The 16,416-nt window shown below is 43.0% G+C and overlaps 1 protein-coding gene across 1 annotated transcript in view; it reads left to right on the forward strand.

Annotated features, from left to right (window-relative positions):
* Positions 1-16,416, forward strand: part of ANKS1B (ankyrin repeat and sterile alpha motif domain containing 1B) — a 578,800-nt gene that overhangs the window by 260,281 nt on the left and 302,103 nt on the right. The window contains exons 13-14 of the mRNA XM_084810203.1: positions 515-1,086; positions 6,011-6,083. Coding sequence (XP_084666329.1) covers positions 515-1,086; positions 6,011-6,083 — 645 coding nt within the window. The remainder of the gene's footprint in view (positions 1-514; positions 1,087-6,010; positions 6,084-16,416) is intronic.

Below are 16,416 nucleotides of genomic sequence, written 5' to 3' on the forward strand. Positions count from 1 at the left end.
TTGACTATTTGCCCCCACTGTTGAGTTTGTTTTTTCTCTACCTACATATATAAATATCTGCAAAATTAGGACAACAGTTCTGCATCTAATTAAGGGGGCTTTAATTCACAAAAGGTTATGGCACAGTAAATCTGTTATTACAGTGCTACAAGTCTCTCTTTGTGTCAACTTCATTGTGGTTTTCATAAGGCTAAAAATGTACCATGAGTTGTCAAAACAAAGCACTTCATTCATGATCTATAGAATACAAATGTGATGAAGTAGATAAATAGATTCCCTGCCCCTATCCCAGGGTTTATTTTACAATCAGTACTCCTAACTAATTTGTCAGAGAAACCAAAGAAAAATATGCAAATATGTTTTTCTTTGGCAGGTGGTGTCAATACTTCTTTTAAAAAAGAAACATATAAAAGAAACAATATATTAAAGATACTCTTCTGTTGAAGGTGGCATCTGTTTCCTTTTTAAAAAAATAGCTTAAACAATAAACTGAAAGAAACATTATATTTTACAGAAACACAGCAAACATCCATTGAAAGTGAGCTCCTTGAAGCACATCCTTCTGAGCCGTTTGCTGGTCTACTTCATGGATCATCACCTGCTTGTGATCCACCTGAAAATCCACTTCAGCTATATAGAAAAGCAAGCCCAGCTGATCAATTACATCACAAAAGTAGTTTAAACAGGAGCATTTTGAATCCGACACAGCTACAGGAAGAAAACAGTACTGATCCTCCAGTTAAAAAGAAAAAACCACCCATTTTAAACAGAACTATATTCCTTTCTAAAAGCAATCTAGGTGAAACTAACACACTGGCTGGTATCACAAGAACTGGGGATCAGTGGGTTGTTAATGCGGCAGGGTTTTTGGAACGTGCTTGCACACTTGGGAGAATACGATCTTTGCCAAAGACTCTCCTTGACATGCATTTATCCAAATATGTTTCAAAATCGGACTCTAACCTCATTTCCTATCCACCTAATGAGCAAAAAGCAAGAAGAAATTGGAATGAATCTACAGCAGACTCAGAAATCTCTAGAGGAAATTCTGAAAGAACACCATCATTTACGTCAGAATGGGAGGAAGTAAGCCTTTGATTTATTTATTTTAATACATACATACATGAACGATAAGAACTTAAGAACTCAGGAAGAGGAGACCTGAATCAAAATCTAGATAATTGTATGTTGTCTCCAGTTTTTTAAGGATCTTGGGTAGCAGATGCTGGGAAACACCTATGCCTGAGATTGATACTGCTATCGGAGTAGACAATATTGGACTAGATGGACAAATAGTCTCACCTGATATAAAGTGGCTTCACTTTGTACAGTGGAAACTTTTACATGTGTGTTGTGTGTTCATTTCAGCTGGCAGACTTCTGTATCACTTGACAAACCCTTGTTGAAACTTGGGAGAACTTCAAAAAGTGATTTATTTTAAATGCAATTTGTGAAACTCTAAGAAAATGTCAGTAGTCCTGCTGCATATATACAAGCTTTTGCACATACCCAAAATGTCCTTGGTTTGTTTTGAAAAATAAAATTTTGTCTATATCTAATGAAAATTTGTCAGGAATGTATATCGTAATATACCACCAATAGCTGCTAGATATCTGGAACAATTCCAGACGCTTTTGTTGCTGTACCATGGGCTTAACGGAAGTTATTATCTCCACAGTGAATTCAGTCTGTTGTTGTTGTTCAGTCGTTAAGTCGTGTCTAACTCTTCGTGACCCCATGGACCATAGCAAGCCAGGCCTTCCTGTCCTCCGCTCTCTCCTGGAGTGTGCTGAAGTTCATATTCATTGCATCCGTGATGCTATCTAGCCATCTCATCCTCTGCCGTCCCCTTCACCTTTTGCCTTCAATCTTTCCCAGCATCAGGGTCTTTTCCAGGGAGTTTTCTCTTCGCATTAGGTGGCCAAAATATTTGAGCTTCAGCTTCAGTATCTGTCCTTCCAATGAGCAGTCAGGGTTGATTGCCTTTAGGATTGACTGATTTGACCTCCTTGCAGTCCAGGGGACTTCGAAAGCATCAATTCTTCGGCGCTCAGCCTTCTTTATAGTCCAGCTCTCACAGCCATACATTACTACTGGGAAATTATACGGACCTTTGTCAGCAAGGTGATGTCTCTACTTCTTACTATGCTGTCTAGGTGTGCCATAGCTTTCCTCCCAAGGAGCAAGCGTCTTGTAATTTCATGGCTACAGTCACCGTCTGCAGTGATCTTGGAGCCCAAGAAAATAAAATATGTCACTGCTTCCATTTCTTCCCCTTCTATATGCCAGCAAGTGATGGGGCCAGATGCCATGATCTTCGTTTTTTTAATGTTGAGTTTCAAACCAGCTTTTGCACTCTCCACTTTCACCCTCAATAAGAGGCTCTTTAGATCCTCTTCGCCTTCTGTCATTAGGGTGGTATCATCTGCATATCGGAGGTTGTTGATAATTCTCCCGGCAATCTTAATTCCGACCTGTGATTCATCCAACCTGGTGTTTCTCATGATGTACTCTGCATATAAGTTAAATAAGCAGGGCGACAATATATGCAACCTTGTCGTACTCCTTTCCCAATTTTGAAACAATCGGCTAGTTCCTCTGCCTCTTCGAAACCCAGCTTGTACGTCCGGTAGTTCTCGGTTCACATACTGCTGAAGCCTAGCTTGTAGGATTTTGAGCATAACCTTGGTGGCATGTGAAATGAGCGCAATTGTACGGTAGTTTGAACACTCTTTGGCATTGCCCTTCTTTGGAATTGGAATGTAAACTGACCTTTTCCAGTCTTGTGGCCACTGTTGAGAGTTCCAAATTTGTTGGCATATTGAGTGCAGCACTTCAACAGCATCATCTTTTAGGATTTTAAATAGCTCAGCTGGAATACTGTCATCTCCGCTAGCTTTGTTGTTAGTCATGCTTCCTAAGGCCCACTTGACTTCACTCTCAAGGATCTCCGGCTCAAGTTCAGTGACCGCATTATCATGGCTATCAGGGACATTCAGATCTTTCCTGTATAGTTCTTCTGTGTATTCTTCCCACCTCTTCTTAATCTCATCTGCTTCTGTTAGGTCCCTGCCTTCTTTGTCCTTGATCATGCCCGTCTTGGCACAAAACGTTCCCTTGATATCTCCGATTTTCTTGAAAAGATCTCTAGTCTTTCCCATTCTGTTGTTTTCCCCGATTTCTTTGCATTGCTCATTTAAGAAGGCCTTCTTGTCTCTCCTTGCTATTCTCTGGAACTCTGCATTCAGTTGGATATATCTTCCCCTTTCTCCCTTGCTTTTCGCTTCCCTTCTTTCCTCAGCTACTTGTAAAGCCTCCTCAGACAGCCACTTGGCTTCCTTGCATTTCTTTTTCTTTGGGATGGATTTCGTTGCTGCCTCCTGAACAATGTTACGGACCTCCGTCCATAGTTCCTCAGGCACTCTGTCTATCGGGTCTAATCCCTGAAATCTATTCCTCACCTCCACTGTATATTCATAAGGGATATGATTTAGGTCATACCTGAACGGTTTAGTGGTTTTCCCTACATTCTTCAATTTAAGCCGAAAGTTTGCAACAAGAAGCTCATGATCTGAGCCACAGTCAGCTCCAGGTCTTGTTTTGACTGACTGTATAGAGCTTCTCCATCTTTGGCTGCAAAGGACATAATCAATCTGATTTTGATATTGACCATCTGGTGATGTCCATGTGTAGAGTCGCCTCTTGTGCTGTTGGAAAAGAGTGTTTGCTATGATCAGCGAGTTCTCTTGACAAAATTCTATTAGCCTTTGTCCTGCTTCTTTTTGTACACCAAGGCCATGCTTGCCTGTTATCCTGGTGATTTCTTGACTTCCTACTTTAGCATTCCAATCCCTATGATGAAGAGGACATCTTTTTTTGGTGTTAGTTCTAGAAGGTGTTGTAGGTCTTCATGGAACCGATCAACTTCAGCTTCTTCGGCCTCAGTGGTTGGGGCATAGACTTGAATTACTGTGATGTTGAATGGTTTGCCTTGGATTCATACTGAGATCATTCTATCGTTTTTGAGATTGTACCCCAGTATTGCTTTTCCCACCCTTTTATTGACTATGAGTGCTACTCCATTTCTTCTAAGGGATTCTTGCCCACAGTCCTAGATATAATGGTCACCTGAATTAAATTCGCCCATGCCTGTCCTTTTTAATTCGCTGATTCCCAAAATGTCGATGTTCAGTCTTGCCATCTCATGTTTGACCACCTCCAGCTTACCTTGATTCATTGATCTGACATTCCAGGTTCCTAAACAATATTGTTCTTTACAGCATCGGACTTTCTTTTCACCACCAGACACATCCACAGCTGAGTGTCCTTTCGGCTTTGGCCCAGCCGCTTCACTCTTTCTGGCGCTACTTGGAAATACCCTCTGCTCTTCCCCTGTAGTATATTGGACACCTTCTGACCTGAGGGGCTCATCTTCCGGCGTCATATCTTTTAGCCTTGTGATACGTTCCATGGGGTTTTCTTGGCAAGAATACTGGAGTGGGTTGCCATTTCCTTCTCCAGTGGACCACATTTTGTCACAACTCTCCGCCATGACCTGTCCGTCTTGGGTGACCCTGCACGGTATAGCTTATGGCTTCCCTGAGTTATGCAAGCCCCTTCACCAGAACAAGGCAGTGATCCATGAAGGGCAGTGATCCAGTCATCTAGGTGTAATCTGTGACATGCTGTAGCATTCAGGTGAAAACCTGCTAATGGTCCTCTGTACTGCAGTTTCCAAACCCAAGGAAATGTGTAGTTAATTTTGCAGCTTTCTATTGTTCCTGCAAAAGCTCATTGTATCTAGCAGTCTCCCTATAACAAAGGACAATCAAAAAATGTGCAGGCACAATGGCTATAGGTGGAACAAAGCTAATTGAACATGCAGCCCATAAGTATTTTATGTAAAGCACATATACCTTATGATTGGCCTTATAAGAACGATAAGGGATAGAACCTGCTAGAATATGGGCAGCTGTTATATGAAGTACATATGTTCTCGATGGACAACCTCTGACTGGAGTAAATATTTACAGTTACTAATTCGATCATAACTCCACTCTAGGGATGTACGAAATGACTTACCCGTTTCGTTTCGTGACATCTGCGGTGGGGGGAATTGCTCTGTCCCTCCCCCTGAAATCCTCGCTGGCCGGCTCTGCTCCGTGGCAACTCCACAGAGCCACCGGCTGGGGCTGCCCGCAGTGCCATCTGGCTGCTGCTGGGCTGCGCAGGGACGCAAATGGTGGTCACAGTAGCCACCGCCATTTGCATCCCTTTTTTTCGCCATGATAGGCTACGTAAATATTATGCAAATGGTCCCTGTGTTAGCTGTGATAGGCTACGTAAGTATTTACGTAGCCTATCACGGGAAAAATTGTGAAGCAAATGGCGGCCGCAGATGCCATTCGCAAAGCAGCACGAACGGCACCAGGTAGGTGCTCTGTTTCGCACACCTTTTGCGGGGTGGTGGGGCGGGGGGCTTCGTTCCGCCATGGAATTCAGGGGGCTGAATGCACTGGCATTCAGCCTCACTGAGATCCGTGGCGGAATTCTCCGCCATCCCTACTCCACTCAGATTTTTGTTCTTATGTGCTATGACACCAACCTTTATAAAGCTAAGCTAAGTGCCCTTCACATATCCATTCAGTAACACAGCTCCTACATTGTTGGGTTTGCATATACTGAACATCTTAGGGTGCAGTCCTATGCATGTTTAGACAGAAAAAAGTCCTGCAATTCCCACCATGCCCCAGCCAGCATGCTGGGAGGTGTAGGACTTTTTTCTGTCTTAACTTTTTTCCTGTTTAAACATTCATAGAATTGCGCTTTTAGATCACTTTTGAAGTGAATGAGGCTGGAGAGGGCAATTTGGCTTTGGCTGTTTTTAAAATATATATACTGTTCTCAATTCTATCATTGTCCTTTAAATAATAACAGCAATTCTTTTGTCTCTGTGCTTGTAAATATACAATAATGCCTAATGATAATTTCCCTATTTTTTTTCTTGCAGATTGATAAAATAATGAGTTCCATAGATGTTGGTATAACCACTGGATTAGAAGAGATTAATGATGGTGTTGCAAGTAAGAAATGCTTTATTTTCTTTAAGATTATTTCATTAACAAACTTCTATGATAACTAGGAAAATGGTAAATTATACCAATGTATTGAAATTGTGTCATGCAAATTTTGATATCACTGGCCAGAATTAATTTCATTCATCATTTTTGGTGAAGTGCAACCAATTCTGGGCACCCTTCATCCTTTCACCAGTACTAAAACCATTCTGCTATTTGACTTCCAGAACTTTCACAGTAAAAGAAGTATGAAATTCAAATTATACACTTAAATTCAGTTTCTGTGTTCACTTGGAAACTAGTGCTGCTCCCAATCCACTCCACCCCAGTCTGCATCTGTCAAAAGTAGCCTACCTATTTGGTCACTGGTCAGTGATAACAGAAGGTCTAATGTCTGGCTTCCCCCACAGCATGGGTGTGGGGAGAATACCAGAGTTGGTTCTATTTTCTTTGTAAAGCATAGTATTGTTATCTTTGGAGTTGTGGGATGGTATCCAGGGCTATAAAAGGCAGGCTTGTGAGGGAGTCCAGCCCAACAAGCACAAGGAGGAGCCCTAGTGACAAAGCATCAAGGTAAAAAAACTGTGTGTTTAGCAAGAAGGCATGACAGCCAGGGTAGTCAACCCTTGTCAGGAGCACCCTAGCTGCCTATTGCAGTCCCCACCAATAGCCAACTCAGGACACAGATGATGAGGAATTCTTTCCGAGACTTTATTCCTTTATTACTTTATGACTCTTTCAGAATACTAATTACTAGCGACAAAGCAAGGAACAGCACGGGGAAAGATAGCAGAGTAGCCTAAGCTCCAGGTAAGGCAGTTGGTCCCCGTTTGAAGGAGAACCACGGGAAGACCCTGAACTTATGGGCTAGGGAGAGATCCTCCCTCTTTTCCTTGGGTCCTCGGGACGCGACCGTTGTTTGTGCGCCAAACAAGCGCTACACCTCCTTTCTGCGTCCTCCATCTGTCGTCGCTCCCTGCGTCTGCGCCGAGCATCCAGCAAGCCCCCCTCCAGCGCTCTCTCACTGCCAGGGTCACTATCCCAGAAATGCTGGCAGGAGGAATCTCTGCCAGCTGCTGTGCCTGTGAGGGATGAGCTGGCTCCTCTCCCACGGATTGCTGTTCCTCCTCAGAATCAGAACTGCTCTGGGGCTCTATTGCCTCAGTTTCCACCCTGACAACCCTCCTCTGCCTTATGCTAGCAAATAAATTGGTTTTCCAGGTAAGCAAACTCAATAATAACAATGAAAGAAACAGTTATGCAAGTAAAACGCCAGCAGGGGTTTGGGAGCATTCCAGTTTATTGTGCTGAGAGTCACATATATGACTATCTGCCTGCTGGGCAGAAGTTGTTTGGGTGTGCCTGGTGTAATGAGTTCCTGACCCTCAGAGAACAAGTTCATTCCCTAGGAGCCAAGGTTGTTGACCTGGAGAAGCTGAGGGAGGCAGAGAGGTTGTGGCTGGTAACTTTGGAGACCTTTGTCACTCCAGTCCTTGAGTGCCAGCTCTTCAGTGGTCACAGAGGATGTGGGTCTCAGGGAAGGAAGGCATTACTCTGAGGAAGATGGAAATGATCCCTTAGAAGGCACCCATGCCTTGGAGGATGAACAGAGATCCTCTCACATTGAGGATATGCCTCCGGGAGTGGGGTGGGGGGCTTGTGGTAGTGGGAGATTCTGTCATTAGAGACATAGACATCTGGGTTTGTGATGGGCATGTAGACTGCATGGTAAATTGCCTGTTGCAAAGATAGTGGATATTGCGTGTTGTCTAGATAGCTTGGTAGATAGTGCTGGGGTGGAGTCTGTGGTTGTGGTGCATGTCTGTACCAATGATGTGGGGAAATGTAGTCATGAGGTCCTGGAAATTTAGGTAGGAGGTTGAAAGCCAGAACCACCCTGTTTCACACACAGGGCCAGCTAGACAGGCAAAGCTGAGGAGTCTCAATATGTGTATGTGACAGTGGTATAAGGAAGGGAAGTTTGTTAGGCACTGGGGAACATTTTTGAACAAGCTAGGCCTGTACAAGAGAGATGGGCTCCATTTGAACCAGAATAGAATCAAACTGCTGGTGCTTACCATAAAAAAGTGGCAGTGTGGCTTTTAAACTGAACCTTGAGAGAAAGCAGCAGGAGCTGGGAAGTATCCAGTTCAGGTTGAATCATCCCTAGAGGATAACAATGAAAATATTTCTGGTTGCCCAAATGGGGACTAGGTGGAAATAGGCCGTGAGCATATAAGAAAACATGATAGACAGTGAAAGACGGTAAAGGGCCATAGTAGAAAATTCACATACCAGAGACATCTGGCGAGGGACACCATGTAAGAGTTCCAGTGTGAATGCTAGAAGCCTCCAAGCCAAGATGGGAGAGTTGGAGTGTTTCTTTTTAAGCAGTGATGTGGGTTTTCTGGAAAAAAATTCCAATGCAAATTAGGTTAATTTGCATAAGTTCATTTGTATAGGAATTTGTTTTAGTTTACATTGGAAAATGTTCTGATGCCTTAAAACAGTTGTGTGGTCCTCCAAATGTTTTGGCCTACAACTTCTACCATCCCTCACCACTGGCTGTGCTGGCTAGAGCTGATAGTAGCTGTAGCCAAAACATCTGGAAGAGCACAAGTTGTCCACCATTGCCCTAGAGAAATCTAATTTAGCATGCATATTTTACTTATATTTAGTAAACAAAGTTAAAAAGTGCCCCATATTAATTTTTCCCAATACAACACTACTTGACCTGAAATATTTGAGGGGAAAACATTAAAGCACATTTAATGTGATTTAAATATTATATTATTGTCAGGGATGAGTCCCAGCCCTTTCACATGTCTGACAGCTCCGATTCTGAGTCAGAGTTAGAACTGCTAGATCAAAGCATGGGGGATCCTCCCTAGAGTTCCTAGATGCTAGGAGATATTTATCCGAAGGCCTTGACAAACACATGGCCCAGACTCAGTCCCTGCCCCCTCCCTCCACTGTGGGAGCTCAAGTTTCTGAAGAGGAGGAGGAAGAGGGGTGTGACTTGGGAGATGCTAGGGCGCACTGCAAAGCTAAGCAGGAAAAGTTAGGCACAGGGCTCAGATGCTCTGCCTGGATAGCCACTCTTGGAAGCCAATGTAGGAGGGAGCCACCCTAAGGGAGACTGCAAAGCAAGCTTGGCAGTGAAGTTCATTCCCAAACTGCCAGCAACTTCTATACCCTCTAGTTCATCTCCTCTGCTTAGAGATTGTTGATAAGTTGTTTAGGGCCTGGGGCAGTCTGAGACTTTCCTTGAATCTGCATTTGTAGAGAAGCTAATCTCTAGCAAAATAAAGTTGTATTAGCCTGAAGCTTTGCCTATTGTTGTGTTGATCGTGAAAGAGAAAGGACAGTTAATTTCTGACAATTATGTAGATGTTTTTTATTGGAACACTTGTAGAAATTTAAAGAAAGTGCATGTACTTCCCTTACATTGTTTAAATTTAAGAAAAAATACAAAGGTGCTGAAAACTGACACACTAATTGATTTTAACAACCCAAAGAACTGTGCATGATATGCTGACAATCAGTCATCTATTTCAACAGAGTTCAACTCTCTTCCCATTTCATTCTGAGACATATATGTATTTCAATGACATGTATTCTCTCTCACATACTAGCTAAGGTTAATCACCTGAAAAACATTAATTACAACATTGAAACTGCCAAACTTGCCTAATATTTTATTTGCAATTGGCATATGTTACCATTTTTACTAATGAACTTATGAAACAGAAAATATTCGTAAGTTCCGGCCAGATGGGCGATTAAGAAATTTAATAAATAAAATTTTCTGTGGCAAAATAATGCACTGGTTTAAAGAGATAACTTTAAAAGGCTCCCCTTCTCAGTGCTTAGCAGGGGAAAGCACTTCTCTCCAGTCAGCTGCTGATTGGAGATAAAAACTTCTCCCTCCATGGCAGTGGGGATGGGGCCGGGGGAGAAAGCTGCTGAGTGAATTAGTCCTGCTTCCTTCTCAACCTTACGCTGCAGAGGCGTGTCCTTCTTACTTATGAGTAATCATGCAGAGGCTTGCCCTGCTTAATTGTGAGTAGATATGATGCTCATGCTTACTTCTGAGTGAAAATGCTGTTTGAAAGTGCTGCTCAGTGATTCAGTCCTGCTCCCAGGGGAGGCTGGTGGCTCCAGTTTTGGAGGGGCAGTGACTCCATTGTGGGTTTTAGTTAGAACCAACCAGAACTCTAAAGGTGCTGTCCATGGTGCTGAACCCATTTTGGGGATAGGGTCCAGCACTTTGGATATCACTTTTAGAACCTTGGCTGGTTCTAACTAAAACCTAGAATGGAATCACCGCCCCTCCAAAACAGGAGCCACCAGCCCCTACTGCCTGCTTCCTTCTGAGCTTTGTCTTGAAAGGGCTTGTCCTGCTGAATTCTGAGTAGACATGCAGAGGCTTGCTTACTTGAGAGCAGACATGATGCTCATGTTTATGGCTGAGTAGACATGCAGAAGCTTGGTGTTTGGGATGCTATTTGAAAGTGCTGCTGAGTGAGTCTTTCCTGCTTACTTCTGAGTAGACATGCAGGGTGTCCTACACACCAAAGTGGAAAATGCTATCATCCAGGCCTGACACTCCCTTTGGGAGGGCTGTGCTCAACTTGTTGGCTTCTTAGAACCTAATCCGTCTATTTTACCTATATGTGGAACTGCATAGAGATCATGAAAAAGAAAGACAGGCTGCTTACTGGTAATGTAGTTCTTCATGTGATCATCTGTGCAGTCATACAATGCAGCCTCCTACCCTGCTTATGTGCTGTTATGCCTCTGTTTCTGCCTCCCTTCTGTTTATATAGCTGCTGTGTCAGTTGGAAATTTGAACGGAGTGGTGAGGCAGGAGCCTTGAGTATGTGAAAAGAGGGTGGGGCAGGGCTCTTGCCAGAACTCCAGCCTAGCTAAGTTTTCCAAATTGTGCTTCATACAGGTACAGAACTCATATGTAGAACTACACAGAGACCCATATATATGACTGCACTCATGGCCACTTGAAGAAACCTGGCATTATAAAAATATCAGACTTACTGACCTCCTCTGCTTGTCTCCTTAATTCTGAGAACTTAATTGTTGTTGTTGTTCAGTAGTTAAGTCGTGTGACCCCATGGACCATAGCACACCAGGCTTTCCTGTCCTCCGCTCTCTCTCCCGGAGTGTGCTCAAGTTCATATTCATTGCATTGGTGATGCTATCTAGCTATCTCATCTTCTGCAGTCCCCTTCTCCTTTTGCCTTCAATCTTTCCCAGCATCAGTGTCTTTTCCAGTGACTTTTCTCTTCGCATTAGGTGGCCAGAATATTTGCGCTTCAGCTTTAGTATCTGTCCTTCCAATGAGCAAGGGCTGATTTCCTTTAGGACTGACTGATTTGACCTCCTTGCAGTCCAGGGGACTCGTAAGAGTCTTCTCCAGCACCACAGTTCAAAAGCATCGATTCTTCGGCGCTCAGCCTTCCTTATAGTCCAGCTCTCACAACCACACGTTACTACTGGGAAAACCATAGCTTTGATTATACGGACCTTTGTCGGCAAGGTGATGTCTCTGCTTCTTACTATGCTGTCTAGGTTTGCCATTGCTTTTCTCCCAAGGAGCAAGCGTCTTTTAATTTCATGGCTACAGTCACCGTCTGTGGTGATCTTGGAGCCCAAGAAAATAAAGAGAATTTAATTAGTTTATTTTAAATAGAGCCAGCCTGTTTTAAAGCCCAATCCTACACATATATACTCATGCATGGGCTGACTTGCTGGCTCCTTGCTTTTGCTGACTTGTTTTACCTTGTAAGAATACAGATTCTTGCCTCAATGCCCCTCTACCCCCAGACCAGTCTTGTATCCCTCTTTCTACACCTCCCATCTATTAATCTTGTACCCTCGCATACATCCTGTCACTACTAATACATGCCATTCTTTCTAACCCAAATAAAAGCATACAGGAAAAGGAAGGAGACAATGTGCAGCTTAGGTGGCCAATGTTTCCCTGCTGTCCTGAGGTTCAGTACTGTCTCCATCTTACAGAGGACAGGGATCAGGCTAAAATATAAGGAAAAGTGTGGTTACGTGGAGGCTACGTTGTGAACATGCACAATATGTGGGACTGCATAATAACATGTTATTTCCATGCTTTGGGAGTTGGTGAGTGAAGTTGTAAGCACCTCTTCTCCTCCCTTAAACTGAAAGTTATTTTTTGTTTATTTTCCATCTTCCCTAAAGGCACTGCAGATGTATATTATTAATAATATTTAAGTATCTAGAATGCCAGAAAGAGACTATTGAGTGAATTCTACTTCTACTCCGGAGACAAATATCTCATGTTATTATAACACAAAGAACAGTTCAAATTTATATATGATTAGTAGTGATTCTATTTTATTATTCTATTATATTGTTACAGTGAAAATAAATTACTCTGAAATGTAATAATCCTATTCATGCTGCTTACATCTACTTTATCTCTACAGATATAATATATTGTCTTTATGTATTTATAACCTTTATATGCCATGCTTTAGCCAAAAAGGCTCCCAGAACAGCTTTCAAAGAGCCCCTGCCCTCAGGCTTACAATCTAAGTCGTGAGGACACACAAAGAGTAAGGGATGGGGAGGGAGAAGGCAAAGGCATGTTCAGGGTACAATTTTATAATGACCGGCTGGGCTAGAAGCAGCTCAGGTAGTTTGCTGGAACGGCTGCCAGTAGGTGGGTAACATTTGAAGGAGTGCCAAAGGCTGCTGGCGATGGAATAGCCTTGCTTCCTTATCACTGAAATAACTAAGAAATAATAAGTAACCATACAGTGGCACAATAAGAAATTAATACTAATAAAATGGATGCCATGTTATATTTTATACTGTATTTACATTCCCCCGCCCTATATACGCAGAGAGAGAGAAAGAGAGAGAAATACATACACACACATGCAGTGTGCACAAATAGTAAAGGTAAAAAAAGGTAAAGGTGCCCCCAACCAGTCGTGTCCGACTCTAGGGTGCGGTGCTCATCCCCGTTTCTAAGCCGAAGAGCCAGCGCTGTTCGAAGACGCTTCTGTGGTCATGTGGCCGAGTACACATGCACAAATAGTAAAGAATATTTTCATTGTGGAAGAAATTAATGACCTTTATGCAGCTATCTTCCTGAACGTGGTATCAGTGGCACACAGGGAAGTAAAACATAGGAAGAGGTAACAGCCATTGAGGAGTGACAGAGAGATTAGGGATAGAACACCCAACACTCTTAGTGGGAGAATGGATTCTGGTGAATTTTCAGGTTATTCATGAAAAGTAATCATTTCCTCTCTCTCCCCACTGTACATGCATACATTTTTATGTTTTTATCCCTTTTAATATTTTAACTGTTTTTATATATTTTATTGCTGTAAGTCACCTTGGGAGGGCTTCTGTCCTGAAATGCGGCCAAGAAATATTTTAAATAAACAAATTAATTAATACTGAAATAATGTGTTAACATCTATATTTGAAAGTGGTTACAGTTACTAAGTAATTTCATAAACCAAATCTCCAAGATATAACAAATAATTGTGAAAAAATTTCTTATATCAACATGCCTACACGTTTCCAATTAAAATTGTGTCCTAATTAAATACATATTTTATCCTGTTTCTGCCCTTATAGAGGGAGGATATTAACAGCTTTAAGGAAAAATCAGCTTGCCAAAGTTTCAGCCATATGGCAACAAATAAAGAGAATGGTGAATATAGCAACACTAGCTCATATTAAAAAAATATCAAATTTATTTAACTCAATTCTTTCTACTCCCCCCCACCCCCCGGATCCAGAAGGAGGTTAAACTCTGACTGTTACACTGTGACTACAGATAGTATAATTATGTGTGGGAGCAGGTGACTACACTTTCAGCTAGAGGATGTGCTAATGTACACCTCATGAGACCAAAGACAACATTGTAGGGCAAATGGATTTGAACAGCTCTTACTATAGGCTAAATACATTTTTAAAAATAAAATACATGTACTTATTTTTGTTAGCTGCTTTGAGTACCATGTTTGGTGGAAAGGTGGAACATAAACAAATAAATGAAATAAAGACTTACTTCTTCTTTACCTACCATTAATTTTACCAGTGTTCTGATACTCACCATACAGGATAATGAGATCTTTCTTATCAGTACATTTATGTAAAAGAAAAGGGGTTGTATTACAAGCCATTAACAAACTAGGTGCACTTTATAAGAGCTAAATAGAATTTAAAAAATAAATTTGCTGCTTCCTGTTCTAAAACTGTGTAGCCAAGCTCTGGGAGAGGCTAGTTTGTGCAGTAAAGAACAACAGTAAAGAACAAAACACCAAGCAATCTGCTCTGTACTACTGCTCAACAAGTATTACATTAACTTATTTCTTTCCAGCAACATCAAAGAGTCATGTGGTACTTTAAAGAATGTATTGAGGTATAAGCTTTCATGGACTAGAGCTCACTTTGGCTGATACATAAAAAGTTACCTTCAGTTAGTGTGTGTGGGTATATATATACACACACACACACACACACACACACACGGGAACAGAGAGGTCTAATGGGCAGTAACCCCTGTGTGTGCTGGAATGGCAATTTAAGTGTGACAGGGCAGAAGCACCAAGTGAAATGAGAATGTTGTGAATATGGACCCTTTGTGGCATGTGATGAAATGTATAGGGATGTACGAAAGGTACTTACCTTTCCGCAGATTATGCTGATGCTTGGGGGGAGGCGTTCCGTCCCTCCCTCCGGAATCCTGGCTGGGGGGGATGGCGCTCCGTTCCTCCCCCCCAGGAATCCTGGCCAGCCGGCTCCACTCCGCAGGGATTCTGCGGAGCTGCTGGCCGGCCCTGCCAGCAGCCGGACATCCGGCCACTGGCTAGCAGGGATGCAAATGGCGGCGGCTATAGCCGCCGCCGTTTGCGTCCCTGCAGTCAGCCGTGATAGGCTACGTAAATGTTTACGTAGCCTATCACGGCTGATTAAAACAAAAACAAAAACAAGCGCGTACGCAAATGGCGGCGCCCATGGACGCCGCCATTTGCGTTCCTTATTTTGGCACGTCTTAGTCTACGTAAACATTTATGTAGACTAAGACGGCGAAAATAAGGAGAACACAAATCCCCTTATTTTCGCCGTCTTAGTCTACGTAAATGTTTACGTAGACTAAGACGTGCCAAAATAAGGAATGCAAATGGCGGCGCCCATGGGCGCCACCATTTGCATACGTGCGGGTTTTTTTTAATCAGCCGTGATAGGCTACGTAAACATTTACGTAGCCTGTCACGGTGTTTTTTTAAAATCTAGCCGTGATAGGCTACGTAAATCTTTACGTAGCCTATCATTTTTTTTTTTTTACCTGGAAATGGTGGTGGTGGCAGCCGGTCGGAAGACCGGCCGCCACAGCCGCCGCCGCACCGCCGCCACCGCCGCCAGTAAGATCCGCCTAAGGTAAGTCCCGTCCTGGGGGGGGCGGGGGGCCATTCTGCCACCGATTTCGGGGGGCCGAATGCGCTGGCATTCGGCCTCTCCGAGATCTGTGGCGGAACTTTCATACATCCCTAGAAATGTAGCAAGTAAAATGCCTGAGAAAGAGAGAGAGGGTATACCTACCTTTTGGGGGTGGGGAGAGAGAGAATGCCTGTGTGTGCATATGTTTTTGTGCAAGAGAGAATGCCTGCCTGAGAGAGAGCGAAAGAGAGCTGCCTCGTGTGTGTGTGTGTGTGTGTGTGTGTGTGTGGTGATGGGCAGTGGGCGGGAGAGAAAGAGAACGAAAGATAAAGAGAGTATGTGATCAATTCTATCCTACTTTTATTTTTCCACTTTTATTTTCCTGAGTTTGCAATGGTTTTTTGTTTTGTTTTTCACATTGGGGTTTATTGCCGGAGCAAAAAAACCAAATGTTGCTATGTGGATTCCCCCCCCCCTCACCTGAGGATTCATGATGTTAAAGTCACCTGCCTTGGGTTCTCCTTTCAGTTTAATGTCTTGGTGGTAGAGTAGACAAATGTGGCTTCAAATTAGTGCTTTTATGTTGCTTTGTGGGTCAGGACCCACACCTTTGCTTTGCCCTCATGATCTTTAAGGAAAACACCTCAGTTTTCCCTTTCTGTGCAATGGGCCTGTCTGTTGTGACCCCTTGGCTCCACCTGCTGTTAGCTGCCTTGCCTTCTGCCCCACCAGTCCCAAAGGGCATCAGCCACCACTGTACAAAGGCAGTGGCAAGATCTGGATGACAAGATCTTACTAGCTTTGCTATTCTAATTCAACACCTGTAGAGGGAGAGAAATCCCTGGTCAAATCAAATTTGCTAATGGATTTTAGTTCAGCA

The sequence above is a fragment of the Heloderma suspectum genome, chromosome 7, assembly GCF_057233095.1.
Source record: "Heloderma suspectum isolate Gila_16-S chromosome 7, 16-S_ref, whole genome shotgun sequence".
In the NCBI taxonomy this organism is placed as follows: Eukaryota; Metazoa; Chordata; class Lepidosauria; order Squamata; family Helodermatidae; genus Heloderma; species Heloderma suspectum.